Here is a 27941-nt window from a genome sequence, read left to right as displayed (position 1 = left end):
TTTATATTTTTCCCGCTTTCTGTATGTTCCTCATCATCTCCTTTAATTACATAAAAATTAAATTAAATCCCAGTCCAGCAGAAAGCAACAGAAGCGGGAAGAGATTATGCAAGGTTTTGAGTGTGATTACTAAAACCCCCCAAGAAATTAAAGGCATAAAAGCATGACCCACCAAAGAGGCCCATTGCTTTGGACAATTGCAATCTATGTTTTGCAATTTGCACACCGCCTGTTTGACAAAAAGAAAAAGAAAATGGCCAAGCAAGTTCACCACCAACTTCAACATCTTCAGCTCGGTTGTTGTTTCTGTCTCTCTTGCCACTACTTCACTCCTTCAACCCCAACGTTACCATTCTTTTCTCTTTGCCTTCACATTCCAATTTTCTCTCTTGGTTGCCTTTTTTCTCTCCATGGACCGCGGCGGTGACAAGCATCAGCAGCAGCAGCAACCGCAGCTATCCTTGGCTAAGAGTTCGCGGCAGCAGCGATACAATGAATGGTTTGTTTCTTGATTTTCATGTGTTTTTGTTTTATGTTTGTAATTCAACTTGAGTACTTTTAATTTTATTTTGCTAGTGTTGCCTAGTGATTATGTGCTCTATAGTGCTGATGCATGATAAACAGAAGATGAATGCTTTCTGATTGTTCTCTTGATATGTATTGCATAGAGAAACTCTTTTTTTATTTTTTTTTCTCATTGATTAGTGTCATGTTGTATGAATGTTTACTTCTTGACATTGTGCAGGATTTTTCGGGATGTTCCAAGCGATATTACAATACAAGTGAATGGAGGGGCTTTTTCATTACATAAGGTGACTAACTATCTAGCAGTTTTGTTTACTTTTCAATTCTTCAAAATGATTCTCTAAAATTCACCGTCTTGATGGAATTTTGATATATTGTGGTGTTTCTGAATGCAGTTCCCTCTTGTCTCTCGAAGTGGGAGAATCCGGAGGTTGGTTGCTGAACACAGGGATTCTGATATCTCAAGAGTGGAGCTTCTTAATCTACCGGGAGGTGCAGAATCATTTGAGTTGGCAGCAAAGTTCTGTTATGGTATTAACTTCGAAATCACATCTTCAAACGTTGCTCAGCTGTGTTGTGCTTCTGATTACCTCGAAATGACTGAAGAGTTCTCAAAAGATAATCTTGGTTCGCGCGCTGAAGAATACCTTGAAAGCGTTGTTTGCAAAAATCTTGAAATGTGTGTTGAGGTTCTGCAGCAATGTGAGAGTTTACTACCTCTAGCTGATGAGCTGAGAATAGTTAGCCGTTGCATAGATGCAATAGCCTCAAAGGCTTGTGTGGAGCAAATTGCTTCTAGCTTTTCACGCTTGGAGTATAGCAGCTCGGGGAGACTTCACATGAACAGGCAAGCTAAATCTGATGGGGACTGGTGGATAGAAGATCTTTCGGTTATTCGAGTTGACTTGTACGAAAGAGTCATAACAGCCATGAAGTGCCGCGGAGTTCGCCCTGAGAGTATTGGTGCATCTCTTGTGAACTATGCGCAGAAGGAGTTGACAAAAAAGTCCAGCTTATGGAATCCGTCTGGCCAGACAAAAGTTGATGTAAATTCAGCTTCAACTGTGCATGAAAAACTCGTGGTTGAGACAATTGTTGGCCTCCTGCCCGTTGAGAAACTTGTTATTCCAATCAATTTCCTATTTGGGCTTTTGCGAAGTGCTGTAATGCTTGATTGCACAATTGCTTGCAGACTTGATCTGGAGAGGAGGATAGGGTCCCAGCTGGATATTGCTACTCTTGATGATCTTCTGATTCCTTCTTTCAAGCACGCAGGCGATACTTTATTTGATGTGGATACAGTGCATAGGATTTTAGTCAACTTTTCTCAGCAAGATGATAGCGAAGAAGATATGGAAGATGGATCTGTTTTCGAATCTGATAGTCCTCATTCACCTTCCCAAACCGCTTTGTTTAAAGTTTCAAAGTTGGTGGACAACTACCTTGCTGAAATAGCCCCTGATGCAAACCTCAAGCTTGCTAAGTTCATTGTCATTGCTGATGCTTTACCCGAGCATGCACGAACAGTTCATGATGGGCTATATCGAGCCATTGATATTTACTTAAAAGTATGTCTTTCTTATCTTTCTCTGCCATTAGTCTCGATTAAGATGCCTTTCTACTTACCATTCTTTCATTAGTTTCAATTGATTATATATGTTCTTCCTGTGACAGGCTCATCAAGGTTTAACCGATACAGACAAGAAGAGGCTCTGCAAAATGATTGATTTCCAAAAGCTCTCACAAGAAGCTGGTGCCCACGCTGCACAAAACGAGCGCCTCCCTCTCCAGTCAATCGTACAAGTGCTTTATTTTGAGCAAATAAGGCTCAGAAATTCCTTGGGATGCTCTAATGAAGATGAACCCAAGCCAATGCACCAGTCTTGGCGGATCAGCAGTGGTGCGCTCAGTGCAGCAATGTCTCCGCGAGACAACTATGCATCATTGAGGAGAGAAAACCGTGAGCTAAAACTTGAGCTAGCCCGGTTAAGGATGAGACTAAATGACCTTGAGAGAGAACATGTCTGTATGAAGAGGGATATGCAAAGGTCCAACTCTCGTAAATTTATGAGTTCTTTCTCCAAGAAGATTGGCAAGCTGAGTTTCTTTGCAAATAGTTCTTCAAGGGCATCTACATCTCCGTCAAGGCATTCTTATAGAACCAATTCTAAAGTGATCGAGAGAACGTGTGCAAGCACAGATTAGATAATTCACTTTGTCAGGAACTTTTTATGTCTGGTTGAGTAAGTGCAAGCCTTGTGAAAATTTCACTTTTGTATGCCTCTTTTGGCCTCTCCTTGTAGAAATATTTGTGCTTTGAGTTAGCGATAGCGGGGAAAGATCTTGATTGTAAGTGATGCTTTTGGTTGAGTACAGTTTTTACAGCTGTTTAAATTCTGAATCGTAACTTAACTGCCAAATGTAGCAGGGTTAAATAATATAGACTCTATGCTGGATATGTAGAACAAACAAATAAAAATATAAACTTATATAGCTGCTCTAGTAACGTAACAAAACATTGGTGTGCATAATCAACGTACAAAAACAGAGCTTAAAAAATGCCTTGCAGTGCTAATCTACTCTGAAGGCCTTGGAATTGCACCCCAGAATCAGTGGCCTCGCTTTGTTGCTCCTCTTCCTTGTTTGGCAAGTTAAGAGTTACCTTAAGGCGAAGCAACTTGCGAGCACTTTCAGGTTTCCTCATACAAGATTTCAACAAGGGGACCTGCTTGCTCTCCCTAATATTAAGATCAGCAAATTTTGCAGCAATGTCCTTGTTGCCATCATCGTATTTTCTACGACGTCTAGTTTCATTTTTTGGATGAATCGGAGGTTTCTGCTTAGATTCTCCCCGAGTTTTCTTGTTTCTGGATGACAACTCTACTTGGTTATCTTTTTCGAGTCTTCTGTCAGAGTCAGCATCTTCATCGCTTGGGCCAGGGCTAACAATAGCAGAAGCACAAGCAAAAAATTGAAGCTTAAGCCTTCGTCTCTGCTCATTGTGCTTCCGTGTCATACCAGCACAGTCCTTGGGGGGAGAACTGTGTTCAGATACATGATGGTGGCCTCGATCTTCTGCAGATTGTTTCTGTTCAAGCAAAGAAGAAGAAGGAAGGTGATCGCCGTGCGCTCTGGCTTTAAGCAACTGATAAATTGTGCGGTTAGGAACTATAAAAAACACTTTCCCAGGAACCAAAACTGCATCTGGCTTAACCACAATCCATGGGAACTCAAAGATGTCTGGCCTAGTTATGCTGTGCCTGGGGTACCTTCTCATCACCTCTTCAGCTGTCACCGGTTTCTTGTGCACCTCCAAACGCCTTCCTGGACGCACCAGTTTCAGCACGCTTTCCTCCCTCGCTGTGCTTCCCATTGGCATATCAAATGCCGGAAACATATATGTATCTGATCAAATATTGTTTCTAAGCAACTAGGAATTAATGGAGAATAACTCAAGGAAGAGGAGCTACTAGGCTGCTCAAAGGTTGCTTCTTAAAGTGGAAGAAACTCACTAGAAGATGAAGTTTTGGCGGAAAAACTTATGAGGAATGTTTGGAGGGGAATGCAAATATTAGCTGGAATTTCGTTGTCCAGATAGATTCTGTACACATTTTAGTAGGTTCTTTGCTTGTTTTACCACGCTTTCTTTGGTGTTTGAGGAGGGTCTTATCCTCTAATTTTAACACTTTGTGTTGGCTGCTCGAAGGCCCAAAGGACTCAACAGTTGTGCAATGAGACAACCTGGCCGCCTATAGGCTATATGGTGGTGCAAAAGACACTAGTATGAAGGGCACCAACTTATTTCACAAACTTTTTTACATCCCAACTGATGCAAATGATGCGATGACAAAGCAAGAACAGAGTTGTGTTACTAGAGCCATCTATGAATATGTATCGAACTCATCACAAATGTATATCATTATCAGGATAGTGTGAGTTGAGTTTGAAACTTTGCACTAAACTAAATGCGAGTTGGTAATGTGACAGTGCGCACCCTTTACTTGTTCACTTCAAATAAGAAAGAGAGATTCTATTTATATTCAAATATTACCTCTTCTCGCTTAACAAATTTTTTAGCATCCAATAAAAGTTTTAACTACTTAATCTCCCAACAAAGACATATTCTTCCAAAATTACATCTCAGAGTTACACTTTAATTTTATCTTCTAAATTTATCAATTCAGTTCAATTTGACTGTAACATTTGAAGGTAGAAAAAACTGAACAATATTGAGTTTTAACAAGAGATGATTGTTGCTATATTTACTTATAAGAAGAGAGAATAAAAAAGTATATGTTTTATTAATTTGATAATAAATCGTCGCATCAATTGGCGCAAAATAAATAGTCGTGAATTAACAAAAAAAAAAAATTGGAATAACTAGTTTGGTGACTCACAGTATTATTCCATGATTCGATGTTAGTGGCGAGGAGTAAAGTAGCCTCAATAATTAAAGTTAATAATTACACAATTGACAAATAATTAAAATTAAAAATTAGCTGCATGATCACAATGGAGGTGCCTCAAGATCATCGCCCGTCGTTGACACAGAGGTAAATGTGTTTCATAAACATCGTACTTCTGGCTTTTTGCTACTTATTTTATTGATAGATTATCCAAAACTTGCCCCCAAACCATACACAAACTTTCCCAAAGTAGATAGATATCAAACCTTAGAGGGTTCCTACTTGCATCCAAGAATTTGATTCTACAGAGATTATCGACCATTCACCATTCATGTGTCATATTCTAATTGATTCTAAAGACTCTGATATTTATAAGTTTTACGCAAAAACACTAAAGTAGTTTAATTGCGATATTTCTTTTTGCTAAGTTAGCTTGATATTTTTCTAAGGTATTGGTTTGAAACGTTTTAATTTAAAGGGTAAGGTTACTAATGACTAATATGCGTAAAGAAAAAAACAAAACAAAAGTCATGACAATTGGCATGGAAGAACTTCCTTGTGGAAGCCACTGTTTGTTCTCTAGCCAATCATGCACTGTTATTGAAAAAGTTAAAAACACATAATAGAAACTCAAAATACCGTTAGAGTGACATCTCTAAAGTAGGTAAGTTTATCTCCTGGTTGTAGCCTCAATGAAAAGATCTGTGTTATAAGGCAACCTCCACCTACATAGAGGATGTTGACCTCCATAAAGATGGAGATCATGGTCGACCATTGACCTTGCATGTCGGCAACCGCCAAGGAGATGGAGGCCATGGTCGACCATGAGGCTTGCGTGGGTTTTCTTTTATCTAAAATATGTTTTTCGTTGTTTTCTGATTTTCTCCCACGTCCCAACAACGTTTTTGGATGTTGGGTGAAGTGATGGAATCGTTGGGTGTAAAAAGCAGGTCTGTACAACTTAACCGGGCCCCTGAATCAAGCCCCAACAACCAGTCACAATTTTATGTGTATTGGGCCTTGATCAGTCTCACGACATCTCGTTTCACCAACCACACCACATTTGAAAGCAAAGGCAAAAAGTAATTACCACATAGAAGTCAAACTGTCGAATATGCTAACAACCCTTCATCGTCAACATTTCCAAACGCCAAAAAATAACAAAGGGTCATTGCGACCCCGTAATAAACTTATTGGAAAGCGTTCTCACTTCTCCTTCGGCTTCTGCATTTATGCTGTTGATGATTTGGTGTAGAAGCGCACACCGAAGGCCAGGCCCAAAATTAGCAGGGGAACGAGGAACTGGAGGAGTTTGATAACGAAATCAGTTGTCTTGTCCTGGTTGTAGTGAGGCTGCTTGGGAGGAGTGTACTTCCTATTCGTGGGGATGGATGCCGAATCAATGTCTCCAACGTAAAACTCGTCCAGCATTGCTCTAGCAGTGGAACTGTGGCCAATATCCTCGAAATCGTTACTTGCATCCTTTCCTGCAAACCACGGATCATCTTAGGACCATAAACAGTAATCAAATGGTATCAACAGGTTTCTGTTTCTACCGATATTTTGTGATGTGCGCATACAAAGAAAGGATTAAGTTTGTGTCAAACCTGTGACTGCCAATAAGACCTCATCACCACCAGGATGATCGTCCAAGAATTTTGTTACATCATAAACCTGTTCGAACCCATCTTATTGTACTATTAGTAACTCTGCCTTCACTTAACAATTAAGTTCTTCCATATTGTCACATCCGAAGGATTAGTTGGCAAACACACACAAAGAGCAACATAATTCTCCACTTGACATACAAATAAGTGACCCAATAGCGACATTAGACGAAGTGTGCGGTAATAATTTCTCTAAAAATAATCAGTCATTGCACCCTATCAACTAAAATATCGAATTAATAACTACCTATTCACAATAAACTATCACGCACTTTAAAAGATACTAGATACCAAAAAGAGAAAAGACATGAACATCCATCATTTCTCGCCTTTGGGGCCGATAAATTCACTAAAAAGAGAAAAGACATGAACATACATCAGCAGCTGAAGCTCCTATAAGTTCAATTTCAGTGGCATCGATGCTCAGCGTAACCAATGTCTATCAATCTGATTCATAACGTCATAACAATCTAATCAACCACCTAAACTTTTAATTTTCCTCTGTTTTTATAGAAATCTCGAACGCGTTTCATCCTGATCTAACTACTACATATGCAGTCAAAATATAAACCAAAATTCAACTGTATCAGTCAAAAGTCAAAACCCACAAACAAACACTTAACCCAGATCCAATCACACACAAAACTCCAAATTAACACAACCCAGATGCAAAGTCCCTAAATTTAACTGAAAACTGCAGAGCTCAGAAGAAGCTAGAAAATTACCTTGCCATCGATGACGAGCCAGCAGTCCTTGCGGTCACCGTGAGTGGAGACCTCAGCCAAAGTGTAGACCTTTTTGTCTCCAGCCATAGTTGGAAATGCAGAGATTTGAAGATTTCAGAGAGTTTGATTTGAAAGAGAAAAGAAGGGAAAGGTAGGTTGGTGGTGGGTGAGGGGGGTGGAGAGATTTTTAATTCGGAATGGGGTGGTGGGAATTACGCAAGACAATGGGTGGGATGGCATAGTCGTCCACCAACCACAAAATCCACTGTGTCCGGTAGTTTTCTCATTTTTTGGTACGACTTCTGTGGGCATGCTTATGGTCATTGTTTGGTAGCATAGGTAGAGCTCTAATCACACGAATCCACTCTACATCTCGTACAACAAAGATAAGTGCTTCGAGAAGCTGTCGTTTAAGAGTTGATTAGGAATCAAACGTTAATGGTTGCACTTCCAAGATAACTTCAGGGTTCTCCCTAACTTATTCTGTTTATTTCAAAGACTTTCAACACGTTTTTATTGCCTATTTGTGATCCTCGTAGACTGGAAAAATTCTTCTACATGGTTGTTCGTTTGCGGAAACTCTCACACTGAAGGGATTGCAAAGTAAGTCGAATGGTAAGAAAACATGATGACTTTTTATTTATGTGTGGTCGCACAGACACGTGATTCGTCAGTCGCACACTAAAATTTCTGCTTAGGCTGAGACGCATCTCCAATTTCACCTACACTAAAAGCATATCATATCACAAGATCTTTGTCAAGAAAATGCTTGATAACTTGTCAATTGTAACACTCACTTTCATATCCAAATCACTACAAATAAATTGTTGAGAAAATAAGTGTTGCTCTACCATCCAATTCAATAAAAAGGCCAATTACTGGGCCAATACAAAACCTTATTAAAAATGGTCTAAGCCCAATAGTCGGCCTCAAAAAGAGTACAGGGCACGTGGTTGACAAAAACCCTAGCTATGAACCTCCCTTTTATATACTCGCACGGAGTGAGGGTGAAAGAGAATCAGAGAGCGAGAAAATGGTGTCCGGCTCAGGAATCTGCGCGAAGCGAGTGGTGGTGGACGGGCGCCACCACATGCTCGGTCGTCTGGCGGCTGTCGTGGCCAAGGACCTTCTGAACGGCCAGCCGATCGCGGTCGTGCGCGCTGAGCAAATCGCCATATCGGGCGGTCTGGTGAGGCAGAAAATGAAGTACATGAGGTTTCTCAGGAAGCGCATGAACACCCAGCCCTCTCACGGCCCCATCCACTACCGCTCTCCCGCCAAAATCTTCTTGCGCACCGTCCGAGGGTAACGTCGTAATTCCACTATTCCCACCTCTGTTCCCCTCTGTATCTCCGCTCCTCGACTCTAAACTCACCATTTTAATGGCGACTGGTTTGTGTTTTTGCAGGATGATCCCGCACAAGACTAAGCGCGGAGCTGAGGCTCTGGCGAGGCTGAAGGTTTACGAGGGCATCCCGCCGCCGTATGACAAGACGAAGAGGATGGTGGTTCCTGATGCTCTCAAGTGAGTATGGTGTTGGTGTGACATTTTGTTTTTGTTGTGCAAGTGTTTGATGAATTGCTTCGCTGAATTTGGGTTTGTGATCAATTGTGAAATTAGGGTGTTGAGGCTTCAGAAGGGCCACAAATACTGCTTGTTGGGTCAGCTTTCATCCGAGGTCGGATGGAACCATTATGAAACAATCAAGGTAAGATGAAATTCAACTCAAAAGGTTTATGCTTTTACGATTCTGGTTGAATGTGGTCGTAATTAGATAGCCATTCCCTTTTATTTGTTGGATGTAATTTGAATGTAGCTTGCATTTTTTTTTTAATGTAATTTGAATGTAGTTTTTAGTTAGCCGCAGCAGCGTTTGTTGCTTTAGGGAGTTATCTCCACCCTTGCATTTTTCGGTCATTTCACTTGTCGGTTTTATGATCTTTTATGTATATATTCATCCATGAATATGGTTTTCATGATCATATGTTTATAAACTTTCTTGAGATGTGCTGGAATTCCGAAACTTCCTTTAAGCTTGACAATTGGTTGACGTATTTTCTGGCCATGACATAATGTTGATTTTAGTGTACGAATGCACTGAATTTATTTTTATTTTCCGTTCACAGGAGCTGGAGAACAAGAGAAAAGAGAGGGCTCGGTTGGCATATGAGAGGAAGAGGCAGCTAACCAAACTTAGGTTGAAGTCTGAAAAATCTGCAGAGGAGAAGATTGGTTCCCAGCTTGAACTCCTTTCTTCGGTGACATATTAGAAGTTTAGGGCTGCGAAGTGGTGTCGTCGTCTATTTTTTTGTGCCAGCCAGCCATACATTTTTTGTTGAGGATTACATTTTAGTGAACTTCTAGGGATTACATCTTAGTGAACTTCTTGTCAAGGCATCTCGTTTTGAGGAATTGAATCCTTTATTTGATAGTTTTCAATGGGGAACTTGTTTACCTGTTTTGAATCATATGGTTCTAGTTTGCTTTATGATGGGTTGATGTCTTGGCTTCTTTGTTAGTGCCGCCAAAACCCATGGCGGCTTTCGTTGTGTTATGCCTAGCTGTGGCTGGCTTCACGTTTTGGCTTGATGTTTCCACCTTATAGGAGAACCATAAACCTATTTTTGAACTGAATCTCCATTCGACTCTGCCATATCAAGTGTAACGCAGAGAGCTTGGCAAGAAGTGTTTAAAGTTGTTGATGTACAAAATTAGCGAGACTTTGGAACAACGTAAAATGTCAAGTTTGTCAGCGAGACTTTAGAACAACGTAAAATCAAGTTTGTCGGTGAGACTTTGGAACAATGTAAAATGTTAAGTTTGTGACCTTTGTCCGGTTGTTCTGGTCACCTTTAATTGACTACGCTAGGTTCTGAAGGAAAGCAACTAAGAAGCTAAAAAAGAGATAGAGATAGGGAAGTAAACACAAGATATAGTTCACCCTAAGTTTGGCTACGTCTACGGAGTATAGGAGTTCTCATTAATAGTTTACACAAATACATAAGTTTAAGCATAATCACTATTAGTGGGTTCTAATAACTAGTTTAAGTACAATAATGACATTTCCCCCCTTAATTGTCGGAGAATTGTCTTTTTTTTAATAGTTGAGGAGAGTTTCCGGCTTTCATCTGCGGTCGATGTGGGACTCTAGAAGTTTTATTCTGACGTTAAGATGTGTCGTGATGTGATTGGCCTCTTGGATAGAGGGAAACGCTTGTGCTTTGGTAGGGGTGCCTTAGCATGAATCCCTCAGTGAGTCTTTGAAGGTATGAAGTTCATTGGTGCTTGGTAGTTTTGGGATTGATCAAGTATGGTACAAACAAAAGTAAACCTCCAACTTCAATGATGGTAAAAGGCTTGGAACTAAATATTCTTTGGACCCCTTTGACGACTTTAGAAGAAAGAGAGTGAAAGAAATAGAGGACAGAAAATAGAGAGAGAGAGGAGGAGCGGGAAGACAAGAAGACGAGGTATACGGAGATTGAAAAGTTGAGCGGAGTGGGAGGAAAGGAAGAGTGATGAAAAAGAAAGAAGAAGATAGCTAGTTACTGAAAGGAGGAACCGAGTAGCAAGTAGTTGCCAGCAACTTGTATATATTTCATTCAAGTCGAGTAGATAATAGGGAGGGAATGACGAGCAAATCAATTGATAGCGTCTAAGTAAATCCCATTAATTGCCTAGATATACTTGCCAAACAGGTTTGGAGAAAAAAAAAATGGATAAATTTATTGAAGAAACCGGTGGGAAATGATTTCGGCACTTTCCTTTGCCTCTTTGCACTTTCTTCTTCTTCTAACCTTTAGATTAAATAAATAAATAAAGAATTAAGACAAAAACAAAGGGACGAGTGAGAAGCAAAAAACAAATGTGAAAAAACCATTTTCTGAAACCAAATCCGCATACAGATTTAGGTCCATGGTTTATTTTCAAGATCATTGTTCTAGATCCTTCCAGTTCATATTTTAAACAGACCCAAGATTGAGTTTGTTTGTGTACTACTACAAACAAGTAAGATCTTGGGGCAAAGTTTTCGCCGAGAAAAAGATGATGGATTTAGAGGAAGTGGAATGGTTCTAGCTTTCCATTGCCTAATGTGAAATCTTCAAATATCGAATCGATGATTTACGAAAAGTACATATTAAATAACTATAATGATATTGTCACTCTTTCTTATTTTTTAAATTTTATAGATTCATATTTTAATCACGTGCAGTGTAATGATCTCAGTTGATTTGTATTTAATTTTCTACAATTGGTTCATGAGGGAGAAATGAAGGAAAATGTATGAATTAACAATTTTGGACTTGTTTGATGTTCATTTTGTATTCGTTTTTGTGTTAGAATTAGTGGGAAAATACAAGAGAAAAATGAGGGTTATAGAAGAGCGGTGGAGGAGATGTAGAAGAAAAGCTATGCAAGTCTACATATTGTAGAAAATATGCACAATTTAGACTTGCAAGGACTGATGCTTTTCAATTTAATTATGGCCTACATATTGTAGTCCTCCTTCTGTCCGGAGACCGAAACAAGAGTTTTCTACCTCAGACCTGATGCGGCATCTTCACTATGCTAGAGCTGCAAAAGTTTCAATAACGCATCCGATGTAGCATAGGTAAGTCCTCACGAGTCATGAGACAATAAGGAAGAAATTGAAATGTTAAACAAAAATATGAATAAACTAAGAAGTAAACAGCATTATGATTCATGAGAAATAATGCTTAGAAATCGAACTACACCGATGCATAGGTATGATTGATTTCCGTGGCTCTAAGATTGGTTGCCTAGATGCTCACTCAAACAGAATAACAAACCTATTTAGCAACCAAACCAGTCAAAGACATTACGTATAATGAGACGTATATAAACCATATATTTACCATATAGTCTTCACTCTCCCATAGCCCAACCACATAAAGGCATGGTCGTTCAGCTAAACGCAGTCGTTTAGAGAGTATTCGGAGAGCAAGCCAATTCAAAAACTAGCCAGTAACGGCTGCATGAAATGAACCCTCATTCAAGAACCAGCTAAGCCAGCAAAGAATCTTCTTCATCATCTTTATTGCGAAACCAATCCTCTTCTCTCCAAAAATGTCCCCACGTGTTTGCCAACCAAGGTCTCTCCCCTTCTCGTCTTGCATTCCATGTTTTCGTCCTCGTTCGTATCGAAAACTCAGTTATAAGAATCCCCAAGGTTTGATTGTGAGCTCCTCAGAGAGAGCACAGTTTGTTAGGCTTTGATTGTGAACTCCACAGAGATAGCACAGTTTTGTTGGGCTGTTCTTTTAGTGAGCAAATGGCACCGAAGAAGAACAACTCGCTTGAGATTCCTCACGGCTGGGTCCTGCGCACGAGGGTGGAAAGCGACGGGACTGAGGTCCAGGTAGTCCAAATTCTATACCCTTTTGCTTGAGTCTGATATAATTCTACCCATTTTTGTAAATTTTGAAGCTTTGGGTTAAACTCTGATTATGTTTTGATGGGGTTCTGTTTTTAATGTGTAGCGATGTTACTATGAGCATCTTTGTGTTCTTTGATTAATATAAGTAAACATTTGAGATAGGTAAATGGAAGATTTTTTCGGAAAGTAAAATTTGACCTGTTTTTATATGAGTAGAAGAACTACTGTTTGATGATTTGATGTGTAGATTTGGAGCTTTCAGTGATTTCTTTCCCTTGGAAAAATGATTATCTAGTTTTGTTAAAGTGTTTTATTTTCTTAGATCACAAGTTTTAACTGTTCAAGCACAAATTAGGATGGAAAAGTTATGATTATTTTGGACTGCATTGGAATATTGCTTTGATCCGGTAAAAAATAAGTACAATATTGTATCCTTACTCGTTGATTGATTGTGTTGTTCCTCAGTTAGAACACATTGACTTTCACAGATCCTAGTGATCCATAAGGTACGTATGTGCTCAGATGTTAGATCTTGTGAGATCTGTTAACGTTGAAAAGATATATTGTAGTACGTGGTACAAAATCATTTGATCTTTAAGTTCAGCTTTGTCGTGAAATGTTTTAGATGAATCTACGTACGATTGTTTTAGCTGCACTTGTTGGATTGCATGTAGCTATCATAAATTAAGTCCGCACGACATGATCATTGAACATCACATTAATTTTGTCGTAACGCATTTAAGATTAATCTAAAGAATGTCGTTTTTCCAAATAGTTACACGTGTTGAATTTTTTTTACCATCGCATTTGAGAAGCTTAATGAATGTTGAATGCTACAAGCGGCGCAAGATTTTTTTGTTGTTATAGATATTAGAGAATAGCTCATCATATACGGAAACTTATTTTTCCATATGCTTTTGTAACGTATAAGCAACTTTGTAAATCGACAGCGTGCAATCATGATCGATCACTGTCTGTTGATTATGTATTGCCTCATTATTATGCACAAACTTATAAAGTAACTGTTCCCAATTGAGCGAAATTCTAGATCCTTCGTTGTTGTTGTTCTTCTTCTTCTTTTTTATTTGGCTCCGTGAAACCCTCTTATGGCGAATTTGATATACACATAAAGACTTTAACTGCTAGAAAGAGAAACAAGGTGGTGGCACTCAGTTACTCTTATTTAACTAAACTATATAAGACCCTATCAAATGTAGCAGTTCAAGATACTTTTCCGAAACTAATGGTAGAAAGTTATAAGCTATGAGCAAAAACTTCCAGCAGGCAGGGTAGATGATACTCTACTTTCCCTTTTTACGGAATCTAGGGCCTCTAAATGTTAGATCAACTTCCTTGGCTAGTGATATTTGCTTAACCCATTTTTCCTTCTGTTTTTGATCTGAATATTTGGTTGATTTGTAACCATATTTTTTTAGATTGTGTCAAAGGGATGCTACTAAGAATATTGTACTAGCTAGTTGTAAGAGAATTAAATTAAGTAAAGCTAGCAAGTCTTGACAATAAAGAAAAACTAGTTGAAACATAAAAACAATATAGACCTGCAAGGACTGATGCTTTTCAATTTTATATTGTAGTCCTTCTTTTGCCCCGAGACTGAACAAGAGTTTTCTACCTATGAAAAGCTGATGCGATATGTTCGGTATGCTAAAGCTGCGAAGGTTTCAATATATGCACCAGTGAGTTTGAGCTCCTATATATCTTGTTTATTTTAGTCTGTTCTTTTTTCTACTAATTGTCATGCATATACATATGTAGCTTAAATGTGGATTTCGTAGCCTAGAATCTTATTTCAACATGAGAAAAATGATGAAACTTCAAGACTTTATCAAACTGTTTGTGTCTGTTTAAGATTGCCCTTAGATACAAATACATTATCATTGTCTACCATTCATGTGTGCTATGATTGTTTCCAGTCCTTTAAAGTAGGTTACTTAGTAGTATGAATCACTTGATGTATTTAAGAGAAGTTTCGATAATAATTTGAGAAGTATAAATGCATTCAAACAATTAGGTCTGAGTTTACTGTGTAGCATTTGCTCATAGTATGGTAAGTGTGAATTTTGTTTAACGAATAATAATCCACAACTCCAGTAAAAACTTACATCTTTTAGTTTTTTGAAGATCTAATACTTAATGATCAGCTTGCTAATCAGGAGTAATTTTTCCATAATTAGGCGCTTTTCGGTTGAAAAGGACATAAGGAATTTGATCTTGTATGAGACTTGCTTCAGTTATGTATTTGCATTAAAGTAGGGCAACTCAGTTTCTACTTTCAGTTTAACTATAGGCTTCCTTTTAGCCTCATCTTATCGACAATCCCATTAAGTTGCCTCCTTATATTTCTGGGTTTTTGGTGCCTGGCTGCCAACAAGGTATAGGTCGGGGCTTCTCTGTAAGAATTTGATTATTGTTTTCGTGGTCAGGATATTACGTCAGTTAATTAATGTTCCCAACTGGAAGAAGGGCTTTATCATATTGTACTAATAAATCGCTAAGTTTCCCAAGTAGGCTATTCAAGCAACTTTCGCTATAGTCTTCTAGATTTGAAAGCAATTTGGCCATCATGTGTAGGATTTCCAAAGCACTATTCCGAATGAAGTAGCTAGCTCAAAAGCCGGGAAGAAACGCTCATCAGGCAAGAGCTCAAAGTCATCTGTCACTAAGCAAGGTAAAGTTGTGAACTTCTTCATTTAATGGGAGAGGGAGGGAGATGAATTACTGTGTTATAATTGATGATATATAATTAATAATTTGAGTTCCTTAATTTTTCTGTTATAGGCGAGGAAAGCACCGAGCCTGCAGCAGCATGCAACAGCTCAACTGAAGGTCGAAGGTTGCGTTCTCATGGCAAAAAGCAAAAGTGAAGGACTCTAAAGCTTCCAGAATGTCAAATTTGTAGAACTTTCGGTTGTTCTGGCAAGTTTTGTTGTAGTGTGTGTGTCCATCATCATGTCATTGGAACTAATCTACCATCATTTTGTGATGGTTGAACTTGAAGTCCTTTAATATATAGTAGTGGGCTTTCCTTTTTTAATAATTGGTTCGCTCGCCATTTTTGATGCATGAGTAGTGTTTTGGCTGGGGATTAGCATTCCTGGAGAACTGACATTTAAGCACCTAAACTAGGAGAGAGACCTACCTGCACCGGTACACTATTTTGCAACGGATGGGATACTATATTATTGGTTTAATAAGAATATCGATCGTCACAGTTCTGTTGCCAATATGCATATTTAACAATTACATGAATGAACCAACAAATAAGTAGTATGCATTATGAAACTTAAGAAGATATCTAAATCAACTTAAACTCTATGTTAGACAATTATTTTTCCAAGGTGCTAATATCAGATGCTAATGATACGGTCTAGTGATATTCTTCTTAACTTGTAACTGAGAGGTCCTAGGTTCAATTCTTGCTAAAGGCAACTGTGAACCACATTATTGCTAGCCTATTGTGAGGCTAATCCCACATTCTCCTCCTAAGTGTAGATAATATCGTTTGTTAAAAAAAAAAAAAAATTGTCTAAGGCAAAAATATTAAGATGAGAAATGTAATGAGTTTTAAAATTGTTGCTAGCAATCCAAAATGTTATCTTGCTATAATTTTTCACTTTTAGTTTTATTAAGAGACGATATTTTAAATCACTCTAATTTACAGTAAAGAAAATTCGAACTTGAGTGCAATAAAACGAGCACACTTACTATCTAATTGGCATAACTCACATTTACATCATTTTGTGAGAGAGTAGTGCAACATAACTTTTCAAAGTGCTAGTAACAATCCCATATAGATAAAGGTATACAAAAAAATTATTTTAGGGTGACTGAGACATTTAGATTGAGATGACTCATATAAAGAAATTATCTCATAAATTTTGGAGTCCAACAACTGGGACCACATATCCACGTGAATTCATACACGAAAAAAAAACCTCTCTACCCCACCTCCTAATCTGTCATGCTAATCATGGTCGACTTTTGGTCTCGCCCGCTCTCACAAAATCCCTAATCTTAAACTTGTGCATTAGAGCTTCTCCTCACTCTCCCCATACACCCCTATTGTATATAACCCTAGTCTCCCCATGGCTCAACAACGAAACACAGTCGTTTGGCAGATCCTCGGTGAGCGAGCCAATTCAAAACCAGTAACGGCCTGCTTCCCTATTTATGAAGCCTGTAAAAACCTAATTTTGGCGCTCTCTCTCTTCTCCCTCTCTCCCTTTCTCTTTCCAAATATGCAAAAATCCAGCTCAGAATACACAATTCTCGTCTGTCCGCATGAAAAATCAAGGACCAGCTAAGAACCCAGATAAGATTCTTCTTCATCGTCTTTATTACCATACCATCTTAAGCATTCTTCGTCCTCATCAACCCTCACCAGAAAATGGTACCACATGTTTTTCAACCTATCTCTCTCATGTTTTTCAACCTATCTCTCTCTTCCTCCTTCCATGTTTGCTCCCTCGTTCTTATCCAAAACCCAGCAATAAAAAGCCCCCCGCTTTGCTGTCGAGCTGCGCAGAAAGTTCAGTTTTCTGGGTTGGTCTTTTTCTGAGCAATGGCACCGAGGAATAGGTGGCTTCAGATTCCTGAAGGTTGGGAGTTGGATAAAAGAGAAGGGAATCATGTAAAGGTAGTCTAGAGTCTATACCCTTTTAGTTTGAATGATATTTGGTACAGGTTTCTTTGTAAATTTTGGTAAAGGTTTCTTTGTAAATTTTGAAGCGTTGGGTTTGGTTTTTGATTGCAGTGCGATGGGTCTTTTTATATGATTTGCGCTGTGATTGTTATCAATTTTTTTGTTCAATTAAAAATATAAGGGATATGTGAGGTATATGTTGTTTGAGAAAACTGGGAACCATGTGCTCTCATTTGCTTACATGGAAGATATTCTAAAAATAAATTTTTTTGTTGATTTTATGAGGAGCAGAACCACTGTTTTTTGATCATATAAGTGCAGATTTGAAGCTTTCGGTTGTTTTCTGGTGTTGTTAAATTGTTTAATTAGCTTAGATGCTCAACTTCTTTTTTATACAAGGTGGGAGGAGATTCTACTCCCTCTAGCCAACGTGGCTATGCCCACACCTGTGGTTTAAAGGCTTAAAGCTGAAACTTACTATAGCAATTTTTTATTGTCTGGACTGCACGTGAATTTGTGTTGATCTTATATCGATAGTACACAAAAATGTCATACTGTGTTTAGGTAGAAATGTTTGATACTACACAACAATGTATTCCTTATTAGATGATACTGGTTATCTTTTAAGATCGCTCAATGTTAAAATGATATAATTGGTAGTACGTACATGGTTGGTACAAGATCATTGAAAGTTCAGTTCAGCTTTGTTGGACATGTTTTAGATGAATCTAAGTAAAATTGTTTCCATGTAGCTGTACGTTTGAATTTCATATAGCCAATATATATTTAGTGCATGGCAGACGATCATTGAACATTCAATTCAGCTTTGTCGTAACATGTTTAATTAAGAGGAATCTTGGTAATGTCGTTTTCTAAAATAGTTGCACATGTTGAATTACTTCAACGATCACATTACAAGTGCTTATTTAAGGTTTGAAGCATGTTACCATCAAACGATGCAAGATTTTTGGTGGTTATAGCGAATGCACACGTGATGGTTTTAATAAAAAAGAATGCTTTTGTAACATTAAATAGCTCAATATATAATAAACTTGGTTTTTCCTAATATAAGTACTTCGTAGTTTTACCAATTACGGGCATTTAATCATATGGTCCTTGTTAGTCGATTTCAGATTCACTCATTATTATTCATGGACTTAGCTGTGCTAGATTTAGCAAAATCCTGGATCTATCATTGCTATACCGTACTTCTGGACTTTATGCTTTCCTTCTTTTCATAATCTTAAGCCTTATACATTAGATCCACTTCCTTGAGTGATATTTGCTTCACTATTTTCTTCTCTCTGCATATTTGGTTCATTTGTAACCAGATTCATTAGATTGTTGGGCTTTTAGCGTGCTCAAAGTCACGCTACTAATGTTATGGTACTAGTTATGATACCATCAAACAAAATGACGCTAAAATTGTTTCAATGATAAAGATGAAATAGTTGAAACATAAAAAGTTCAAGAGCTGCAAGGACTGATACTTTTTTATGCATGGCAATTGTAGGGCTTCTTCTGTCCCAGAACAGGCCAATCATTTCTGACGTATGAACATCTTATGCGCTATATGAGATGGGTCAACTATTATGCAGTGAGCTTGAGCTTCTCCTACCATTTATTTTCTAGTTTATATTTTTCTATTAATTAGTGTGCATATATCCTGATGAACGGTGGATTTTAAAAGTCTAGAATCTTATATCAACAAAGGAAATGATGAAATAGAATTTGATTAATTTTATCTAGTTTGTTTTTATTTGTGATTTCCTTTAGTTTCATCTTTGTCAACCTTATTCTTGTGCTATGATAGTTTCCAATTCTTTAAGTTACTTAGGAGCCCTTTGATGTATTAGAGAGCAGTATTGATCTTGATATAACTAGAAATCATAAGCTCTAAATACACAATGATATTGTGTATGATTTGCACGTAGTATTAGTTAATAAATGATAAGTACCTTTAAGATTCCATTCATTGGTAAGTGTCTCTTAGGTCTGTTATGTTCATTCTGTGAATTTTGTTTCACAGAAAATAATCCACGATAGTAAATTGTGATTTTTCTTTAAGATCTGATAATCAGACTTCCTGATGTGGAACAAAATTGTCGTATCTAGGCGCTTTTAGGTTGAAAAGGATGGCTAAGGAAATTGATCGTTTGCAAATGTGAGATTAGAAACTGGCTTCAACAATGTATTTGCATTAAAGTAGGGTAACTCCTTTAGTTTTGTACTTTCCTCCTCCCCGGCTGGGCGTGGCAACTTAACTATTGAGAGAATCCAATTCAGATGCCTCCCTTTTTTGTTGTTGAAACTCAGATGACTCCTTGTTTTCCTAGTTTTTGGTGCCGGGCTGCCTACAAGGTTACAAGGTATAGGTATGCTTCTGTAAACAATATGAAGTGCCAAAGCAAGGAAACTTAATTGTTTTTTTAGTGGGAGGATATTACTTCATTAGTGAGGAGAAGGGTTTTATGCTCCTCTGCTGTTACAATGGCTAATTCAATTAATAAGTCTCTTGGGATCTAGAGTAGGCAGTTCAAGCTACTTTCGTTATATATTTTGAAGGCAATATATGATGGAAAATCTTCTATGTTTTCTCTTTTCTTATACAAAGCCCTAATCCCCGTACAGGGTCACACTGATCTGAATCTGCTTCTTTATATAAAATTGTGTATGCATTTACCCACCATTTGTAGGATTCCAATGCCAACAAGCCGAACAATGGAGCAATCTTTAAATTTGGGGAAAATCCTTCATTGGGCCAGAACCCAAAACCACTGATGATTGAACAAGGTAAAGTTAAGTTCTTTATTATAACCGGGTGAGGAAGGGAGGCCGGCATCAATTATTCTGTTATAATTGATTGATGGTATTTTCCACATTCCATATTGTAAATGGGAAAGCACTGATTGTGCAGGGTACACTGCAGCCTCGACTCAAAAGCCAGATCCAAATTTTCAGTTTGTTGCCAAGCCGAGCACTTCAAAGGCCAAGCACAAACAGCAAAGGCGGAAGCGAAGGACACCGATATAGATTGGATCATCTCACCATGAGAGTCTTAAATTGCCCTGCTGCTAAGCCATAAATTTGGCCAATTCATAACCCTATCGGTTGTGCTTATGTTTGAACTTGGATATGTCCACCTTATTACGTGATGATTAAACCTTGAAATCCTTTACAATAGTAGGCTTTCCTATCTATGGTTATACTTGGTTCTCTCCCCATTTTTGATACATGAAGTTGACGTCGGCAGGCGCATGTATGAATACAGGCCTATCGATTAGAGAGAGATTGCCTGGCATCAGATTGACTAACTAAGCACAATGATTTACATGAAATGGGAATGCCGAGGTATGGTGTTCCAAACCAATTATGCAATGCTACATGAGAAAGTTAAAGCACATATGACATATGATAGATTCAGGTCAAGACTACCTTTGTCCTTGGCGTTCTTGTTTCATGTAAGTCTCTCCAAAACTGGAGCTTTTTGTGACTCAAAGTCATGGGATACACAAGGAAGAAGTTGAAATATTCAACAAATATATGAATAAACTGAGACCAACTCCAACCCTTGGAGTAAGTCCTAAATTGTCCCTTCAATTCCCACACCCCACCCCACCCCCCCCCCCCCCCCCCCCAAAAAAAAAAAAAACATTTCTCTCCAACCCTTGTTCTAAAATCATCAAGTTTAAGTGTTAAAACTTAAAGAAAACTTAAATTCCTATCAAAATTTAGCCCAAAATTAATAGTGGAGCCCACAAGTGAGAGTGAAAAACAGAAAGTGAAGCCCAAATGCCCAGCTCTCACCCGCCTAAACCCTTTGCACGCGCCAAGGAAGCAGCAGCCGGACCCCACCCATGTGGCTTGTCTACTGGCAATCATGAGCCTAACGGCTCTTTTTTTTATCGTGCGGCCACGTTTAAATGGGCCGTTGGTTGTCCACGCTCGAATTTTTTGTTTGTTTGTTTTATATTGATATATTTATTGAATCCAACAGGTTAATATCTAATATAATTAAATCCAACGGTATAAAAAAAGATCTAACGGCCCAAATTTAAATCCAACGGCTAAAATAATTAAAAAAAATTATTTAACTCAAAATTCACCCAAATTTAGTGATTTTTCAATATTTATCGGCATCTAAATATTTTTAGGTTAAAATGTTCATAAAATTAAATTAGGATGGTGTTCATAATTTTTTTTTAAAAAAAATTACTTAAAAAAAATTAGCCTAAATTTAATCTTTAATAGTCTGGGGCTAAAAAATTTAGGCCAAAAGGATTAGAGCAGAAAAACTGTTTTTAGGCTAAAATCTAAATTTTCTGAGTTAAAAATTTTAGATTTTTCTCCAAAGGTTGGAGATGGTCTTAAAAATAAATAGCATATATCATTGATGCATGAGAAACATAGGGTATTGGTTCATATTTTGTCTTCCTTTGTAGGCCCAAAATGATGGGTTTGGTTAGGACAAAGTACCTTTCCTTCCCATAAAAGGTAGCAGTTGGAGCAAGAGAGAAATTACAAGCAAAGCTATACAAAAAGGGAACCACAAAAATCATCGTTTTGTTGCACCCTGCATTAAGCATCCTATGCATCATCATCTTCCACTAATCCACACTACTGAAACTTGCATTTCAAGCCTTGACTAATTAATCTAATGCAACTATTGCTTATTTCTGAGACAAGCAAGACCCTCCCTTTTTCTTTCTTTTTTTTTTCTGGATTTTTTTTAAAAATAACCAAGAAAAAAAATGTTCCCAATTTTATAGCACGATGAGTTGGAACTGTTGCATGTATACAAAAATAATATATTTTATACAAGTATCTCGCTCAAGATAAGACTAGACCACATAATGACTGAGATATTGAAATGAGAAAATATCATTAGTGGTGCGTTAGAATCTCTCATTTCAAAACCCCAAAACTAACACTATGTTACATGTACTCTTAATAACTTCTCTATTCATAACTGAAAGTGGCCTTCTTTTTCAACACCTACTACAATATTATTACTAGCACTGTGCATGTCTCATAATTATAATTATTTGCTACTCCTTCATCATCACCATTGCGCCTTTTTCATCCTCAAGTCACAGCCTTCTTCTATCTCCTTTTTACAGATTCAATACTAAATAGAGCCGTTCAATTACCGTGTTACTGAGTAGTCCTGACTATTAAACAAAAACTGTAAAATAAAATGCCACTTTTGATATTTTATTTGTAACTAATTCATCAATTTGTCACCCCAGTGACCCCACTAAAGAAAGACAATCATTTTCTTGGATCCCAATATCTCTTTCACTTCCTTCTTTTGAAATCTTCACTCTGTTTACTCCCTTTTGTTTCCTAGATAAGTATTTTGGCCTTCTCTGGTTTCTGAAGATAGCAAACTTTCGTGGTTCCGAATTCATGGACCTCCATTGTTTGTGGGTTGGCATCTGTCTGTTCTTCGGCTTTTCGCTAGTTGCCTTATGTGACCAAGATGGTATGCAAATTTTTTATCAAACTTTTTGGTTCATCCTCCTAATTCCTACATTTTAAGTGTTGGTTCTTCATGCATATGATGGACAGGTTTCTTGAGCTTAATTTGCGGTGGAACTGCCGATTACACCGATTCATCTTCAATCTCATGGATTCCAGACAGTGTGTACATCGCCACAGGCAACATAACCAATGTTGATTACATCGAAGGAACTTCCTCATCTAGTGTCCCAGTTCGGTACTTCCCAATTTCCCAAGGCCGGAATTGTTATAAGCTACCAGTCACCAATGTGTCGTCTTTGGTTCTTGTGAGAGCTCAGTTTGTATATAAAAACTATGACGGGCATCGAAAGCCCCCGTCATTCTCCGTCTCTCTTGGGACAGCCATTGTTAGTACTGTAGACCTCCTAAAAAATGATCCGTGGACAGAAGAGTTTGTTTGGCCAGTTGATAAGGACACAGTGTCGTTCTGTTTGCACGAAATTGCAGGTAGAGGAGCTCCTGTAATTTCTACACTTGAAGTTAGGCCACTTCCTCAAGAAGCTTACACAAGTGGTATGGAAGATTTCCCTAACAAGTCACTTAGGAAAAACTACCGGATAAATTGCGGTTACACGAATGGAACTTTGAGGTATGAAATTTTCTGACTCTCAAGAGCTTATATTGAGTTGGGTCAATTCACCATTAACTTCGATGTTTTATTGGAGTTTTCATTGTCTAAAAACAGGTACCCTTTGGATCCATATGATCGGATATGGGATGCTGATCAAAGCTTTTCGCCATTTCATACATCCACCGAGTTCAAGACTCAGCTTAGCTTCAATTTCTCTGCTTTGAAGGAGGCTCCCCCTGCTGCCATTCTCCAAACAGCAAGAGTTTTGGCGCGAAGGGACATGTTGACATATACCTTTCCTCTTGATACCCTGGCAGACTACTACATTGTCCTCTATTTTGCTGGGATTCTTCCTGTTTTTCCTTCGTTTGATATCTTAATCAACGGTGCTGTTGTGCAGTCAAACTATACCATCAGAAGCTCAGAAGTTAGAACACTATATTTTAAACAGAGAGGAATAAAGAGCTTGAACGTCACTCTGAAGACCATCAGCTTCTATCCTCAAGTCAACGCAATTGAGGTGTATGAAATTCTCGATGTTCCAGAGGAAGCCTCCTCCACTACGGGTACCATTTCAATTTGCCACAATTAATAATTAAGGTCACTTGATGCGCTAATTTCGATCTACAACTGACTTTATTTTGTGTGATCTCCTACATTATGTTGCAGTATCAGCTCTTCAGGTTATCCAACAGTCTACCGGTTTAGATTTGGGGTGGCAAGATGATCCTTGCTCTCCTAAATCATGGGATCAAATTGGATGTGAAGGAAACATAGTCACATCACTGTATGTTCGTTGTAGTTCTAGAATTAACGTTTCATTTTATCTCATATGCTGAACTTACTGTCTACGTCTTTTTAGGGAGCTTCCGGGAATCAGTTTGAGGTCGATTAGTGCAGCCATCGGCGATTTGCTTGATCTTAAAACATTGTAAAGTCTTAAGACTGCTACTAGTTTTGAGAATATTTTTGGTGATGAAATCTTACTTGTTTGCTAATATTGATGTTACATTTTCCTTATGTTTTGGTGGTATTTATGCCCAGAGATCTGCATAACACATCACTTGCTGGTGAAATACAGAATTTGGGCAGCTTGACACGCCTCGAGAAATTGTAATCCCCTTTTATTCTTTACCAGAAATTCTGTCTCTTTACATCGTGACAATCATTTACTTGACTCGAACTTCCAGGAATCTGAGCTTTCAATCGACTAACATCCTTCGGTACTGAGTTGGAGAACTTGGTTAGCCTCCAAATTCTGTAAGTTGAATGTTTTCTGCATTTCTATGCTTTTGAACATAAGTTTACGCTTGTTTATGAACCCAGAGTCTGATACTGACATTGCATTGTCACTTTTCTTCTGCTTACTCTATATGGAGGGACTTGCAAAATAATACTTTGCAGGGAATTGTTCCAGACAGCTTGGGAGAGTTAGAAGAACTTCACTTATTGTAAGTGAACCCTAGTATACTTTCCAGTTCATATACGAGTAAAATCATTAATCTCATCACTCTCACTCAAGTTACATCCTCTGCATTTATCAGGAACCTGGAAAACAACAAACTACAAGGCACTCTTCCGCTGTCCTTGAACCGAGAAAGTTTGGAAATCAGGTACTGAATTTAACATTGTCATTGTCTGCTGCACGTTATGTTTCCTCTTATGATAATGCACTGATACTGTGCAGGACATCTGGAAATTTATGCCTCTCTTTTTCGACAATGTCATGCAATGATCCTTCATCCAACTCTTCAATTGAGGCACCACAAGTTACACTCTTTCCCCGAAAGAAACACACTGAACACAGCCATGTAGCAATTATACTTGGCGCAATTGGAGGAGCCTTACTTGCACTTGCGATATTTGTCTTCCTTTTAGTATTCTTGCACATGAAGAAAAGGAGAACTGAAATGACTTGCGCGGCAAGTATGTGAACATCCAGATTATGATTTTGTAGATTGAAGATTCTTACTTAATTCTTACACGAACGTTGTTTGGTTACTGCTTAGGGGAGGTGGCAGATATGCGAAACTGGAATGCTGCAAGAGTTTTTACCTACAAAGAAATCAAGGCAGCTACAAACAATTTTAAGGAGGTTCTAGGCCGGGGTAGTTTCGGTTGTGTTTACCTTGGAAAGCTTTCGGATGGAAAAATGGTGGCTGTGAAAGTGCGATTCGATAAAAGCCAACTGGGGGCAGATTCTTTTATCAACGAGGTTCACCATCTCAATCTGTAAACTCTTTGCTCGCTTATAAAGCAGAGATATTTTGAAAATTCATAGCTCTTAATAACTTCTAAGTTCCTAATCTTTTATAGGTGCGTCTCTTGTCGGGAATTAGCCATCAAAATCTTGTAGGCTTGGAAGGATTCTGTCATGAAGCAAAGCAGCAAATACTTGTTTATGAATATCTTCCTGGCGGATCGTTGGCTAACCATCTTTACGGTATGCCAAAATTATGCATCAACAAAAGCAATTTTAATTCCTTGTGGAAAAAGTGTTGTTCTTTAATCCAATGTTGCAATTTCAAGAGGTGTTCTGATGTTATATCAGGTCAAAAGAGTAAAAAAGTTTCACTGAGTTGGGTTCGCCGGCTGAAAATTGCTGTCGATGCTGCAAAAGGTATGCTGGTTCTTCTGCTTCTGATCTGGGTCTTCCTACTCTATTTCAACAACTTTATCTAAATCACGAGTCTAATTTCTTTCTTTTGAAGGATTGGACTATCTACACAACGGGAATGAACCGCGAGTCATACACCGTGATGTGAAATGCAGTAACATCCTTCTGGACAAGGAGATGAATGCTAAGGTTTGTGATTTTGGCCTCTCTAAGCAAGTAATGCAAGCGGAAGCAACTCATGTGACCACTGTCGTTAAGGGCACTGCCGGCTATATTGATCCTGAGTATTTCTTTACACCCTCCATAATGCTGTTGATTTCTGATGGATTTTATTTTTCTCATGTGTTGACCGATTAATTATACTAAACTCTATTCACAGATATTACTCGACCCAGCAGCTTACCGAGAAAAGTGACGTTTATAGCTTTGGAGTTGTTCTTCTGGAGCTGATTTGCGGGAGAGAACCATTGAGTCACTCTGGAACCCCCGACTCCTTTAACCTGGTGTTATGGGTAAAACCGAATATCTGTATTTTGTTGCACTTTGTTCTGTGCGTGTCAATGTTCTTCCTTTGGGCGAAAGTTCATTGTTTCTTTGTCTGTATTGACGAGTGCAGGCCAAGCCTTACTTACAGGCAGGTGCATATGAGATAGTGGATGAGAGCCTGCAGGGCACATTCGATGCCGAAAGCATGAGAAAGGCAGCCTTAGTTGCTATAAAATCTGTAGAGAGAGATGCATCACAAAGGCCAACCATAGCAGAGGTTTTGGCCGAGCTCAAAGAAGCCTTCAGCATTCAACTTTCGTATCTCGCATCACGTGACATGTGAACTCGAATTTTGCGACTTCTGAGATCAAATTTCTTCAGATAAGAGAGCTATTAAGTTATTTTGTATAGTTCTACCCTATATAGTTAATTTATCCTCAAAATGCGACTGTATTTCTTCTGTTATATAAAGCTTTTTATGGTAAGGTGAAAGAGGGGACAGTAAAAAAGTTTGGTATGATAATTTATATCTACGATTTTGTTAAAAATCAATATTTTGTATTGGATATTACTCCAAAAATAATCTCAGTAATTTCTCTGTATATACAAATATGTTAAAGGAATACTGCCGTTGATGCAGCCACCGCGTAAGGAAGTCGGTCCAAATGCCCCGGAAAGTTTTCCCGCCTCGAAACTAACTCTTCAAAACCCAGGAAAATCTGAAACTTGTAAAATAATTTAACCTCTTTTAGCAAGTATTGCAAGTCGGGTGACGGGTTGAGCTCAAACTGGCTGCATATGAATATCATTTCTCAGTTTTTCTTTCATCTGGTGAAAACGACAATATTTTAATCGAAGATCTCCCGCCCACCAAAGTGCAACTTTTAGCTAGAGCGCGTCATGAGACGCGTCTTCCACATAGTTAAGCATCGATTTAAACTGCATATCTATACAACTCTATTCGGACTTACAGAGTAGAGTTGCAGGCTTTGTTACGTATTGAAAGTCCTAGGATGGGTACTAACTTAATCTATAAATGACAACTTAACGCTAAAGCAAATTATGGTTTCAATTAATCAGTTATGCAAAATTAATCCTACACAATTATTCAACATGAATATAAAAAGCACACACATGATGTAGGATTTAACGAGGCAAAACCCACCACTGGGAAAATCCTCGGGCTACCAAGCCAGGAAGCACTAAGAAAGAAAGAATACATAAAGACTTACAAAACTCATCAACTAGACACTCATACCAGTTGGCAGCTTTGTCTTCGCGCTTTGCTACTCGATCTTTCTTCAGTCCTCGAGTTGAAGTGGCACGGTACTAACGCAACCGTCAATCACCTTTCCCTCG

At 38.2% G+C, this 27941-nt stretch overlaps 5 protein-coding genes across 5 annotated transcripts; 4 read left to right on the top strand and 1 right to left on the bottom strand.

Annotated features, from left to right (window-relative positions):
• Positions 1-282: 282 nt before the first annotated feature.
• On the top strand, positions 283-2919 carry LOC103927708 (BTB/POZ domain-containing protein At5g48800). Its single transcript, XM_009336654.3, has 4 exons — positions 283-499; positions 746-812; positions 921-2093; positions 2200-2919. Exons 1-4 carry the CDS (start codon positions 411-413, stop codon positions 2728-2730), a joined length of 1860 nt encoding a protein of 619 aa, XP_009334929.2. The 5' UTR covers positions 283-410; the 3' UTR covers positions 2731-2919.
• Positions 2920-5993: 3074 nt separating this feature from the next.
• LOC103927707 (cytochrome b5) lies at positions 5994-7687 on the bottom strand. Its single transcript, XM_009336653.3, has 3 exons — positions 7324-7687; positions 6539-6605; positions 5994-6418 (listed from the first exon to the last, which is right to left on the bottom strand). The coding sequence occupies exons 1-3, from the start codon at positions 7408-7410 to the stop codon at positions 6162-6164; spliced, it is 411 nt and encodes a 136-aa protein (XP_009334928.2). The 5' UTR covers positions 7411-7687; the 3' UTR covers positions 5994-6161.
• Positions 7688-8277: 590 nt separating this feature from the next.
• Positions 8278-9812, top strand: LOC103927706 (60S ribosomal protein L13a-1). Its single transcript, XM_009336651.3, has 4 exons — positions 8278-8628; positions 8732-8848; positions 8945-9032; positions 9451-9812. The coding sequence occupies exons 1-4, from the start codon at positions 8357-8359 to the stop codon at positions 9592-9594; spliced, it is 621 nt and encodes a 206-aa protein (XP_009334926.2). The 5' UTR covers positions 8278-8356; the 3' UTR covers positions 9595-9812.
• Positions 9813-16517: 6705 nt separating this feature from the next.
• On the top strand, positions 16518-20566 carry LOC108865583. The gene is made up of 4 exons (XM_018642671.2): positions 16518-17379; positions 18899-18982; positions 20082-20178; positions 20303-20566. Exons 1-4 carry the CDS (start codon positions 17305-17307, stop codon positions 20416-20418), a joined length of 372 nt encoding a protein of 123 aa, XP_018498187.2. The 5' UTR covers positions 16518-17304; the 3' UTR covers positions 20419-20566.
• A 1985-nt stretch (positions 20567-22551) lies between these two features.
• On the top strand, positions 22552-27184 carry LOC103927730 (probable LRR receptor-like serine/threonine-protein kinase At5g48740). The gene is given in 16 exon segments (XM_048573601.1): positions 22552-22870; positions 22957-23497; positions 23594-24045; positions 24149-24266; positions 24342-24410; positions 24524-24624; positions 24679-24739; positions 24859-24930; positions 25024-25092; positions 25167-25405; positions 25489-25694; positions 25796-25922; positions 26031-26099; positions 26191-26380; positions 26476-26608; positions 26713-27184. Coding segments are annotated over 16 exon segments (2736 nt in total). The 5' UTR covers positions 22552-22794; the 3' UTR covers positions 26926-27184.
• The last annotated feature ends 757 nt before the right edge of the window (positions 27185-27941 follow it).

The sequence above is a fragment of a genome, unplaced genomic scaffold (genome assembly GCF_019419815.1).
Source record: "Pyrus x bretschneideri cultivar Hongxiangsu unplaced genomic scaffold, Pyrus_bretschneideri_v1 Contig7, whole genome shotgun sequence".
In the NCBI taxonomy this organism is placed as follows: Eukaryota; Viridiplantae; Streptophyta; class Magnoliopsida; order Rosales; family Rosaceae; genus Pyrus; species Pyrus x bretschneideri.
This window is presented reverse-complemented; position numbering and strand designations above follow the sequence as displayed.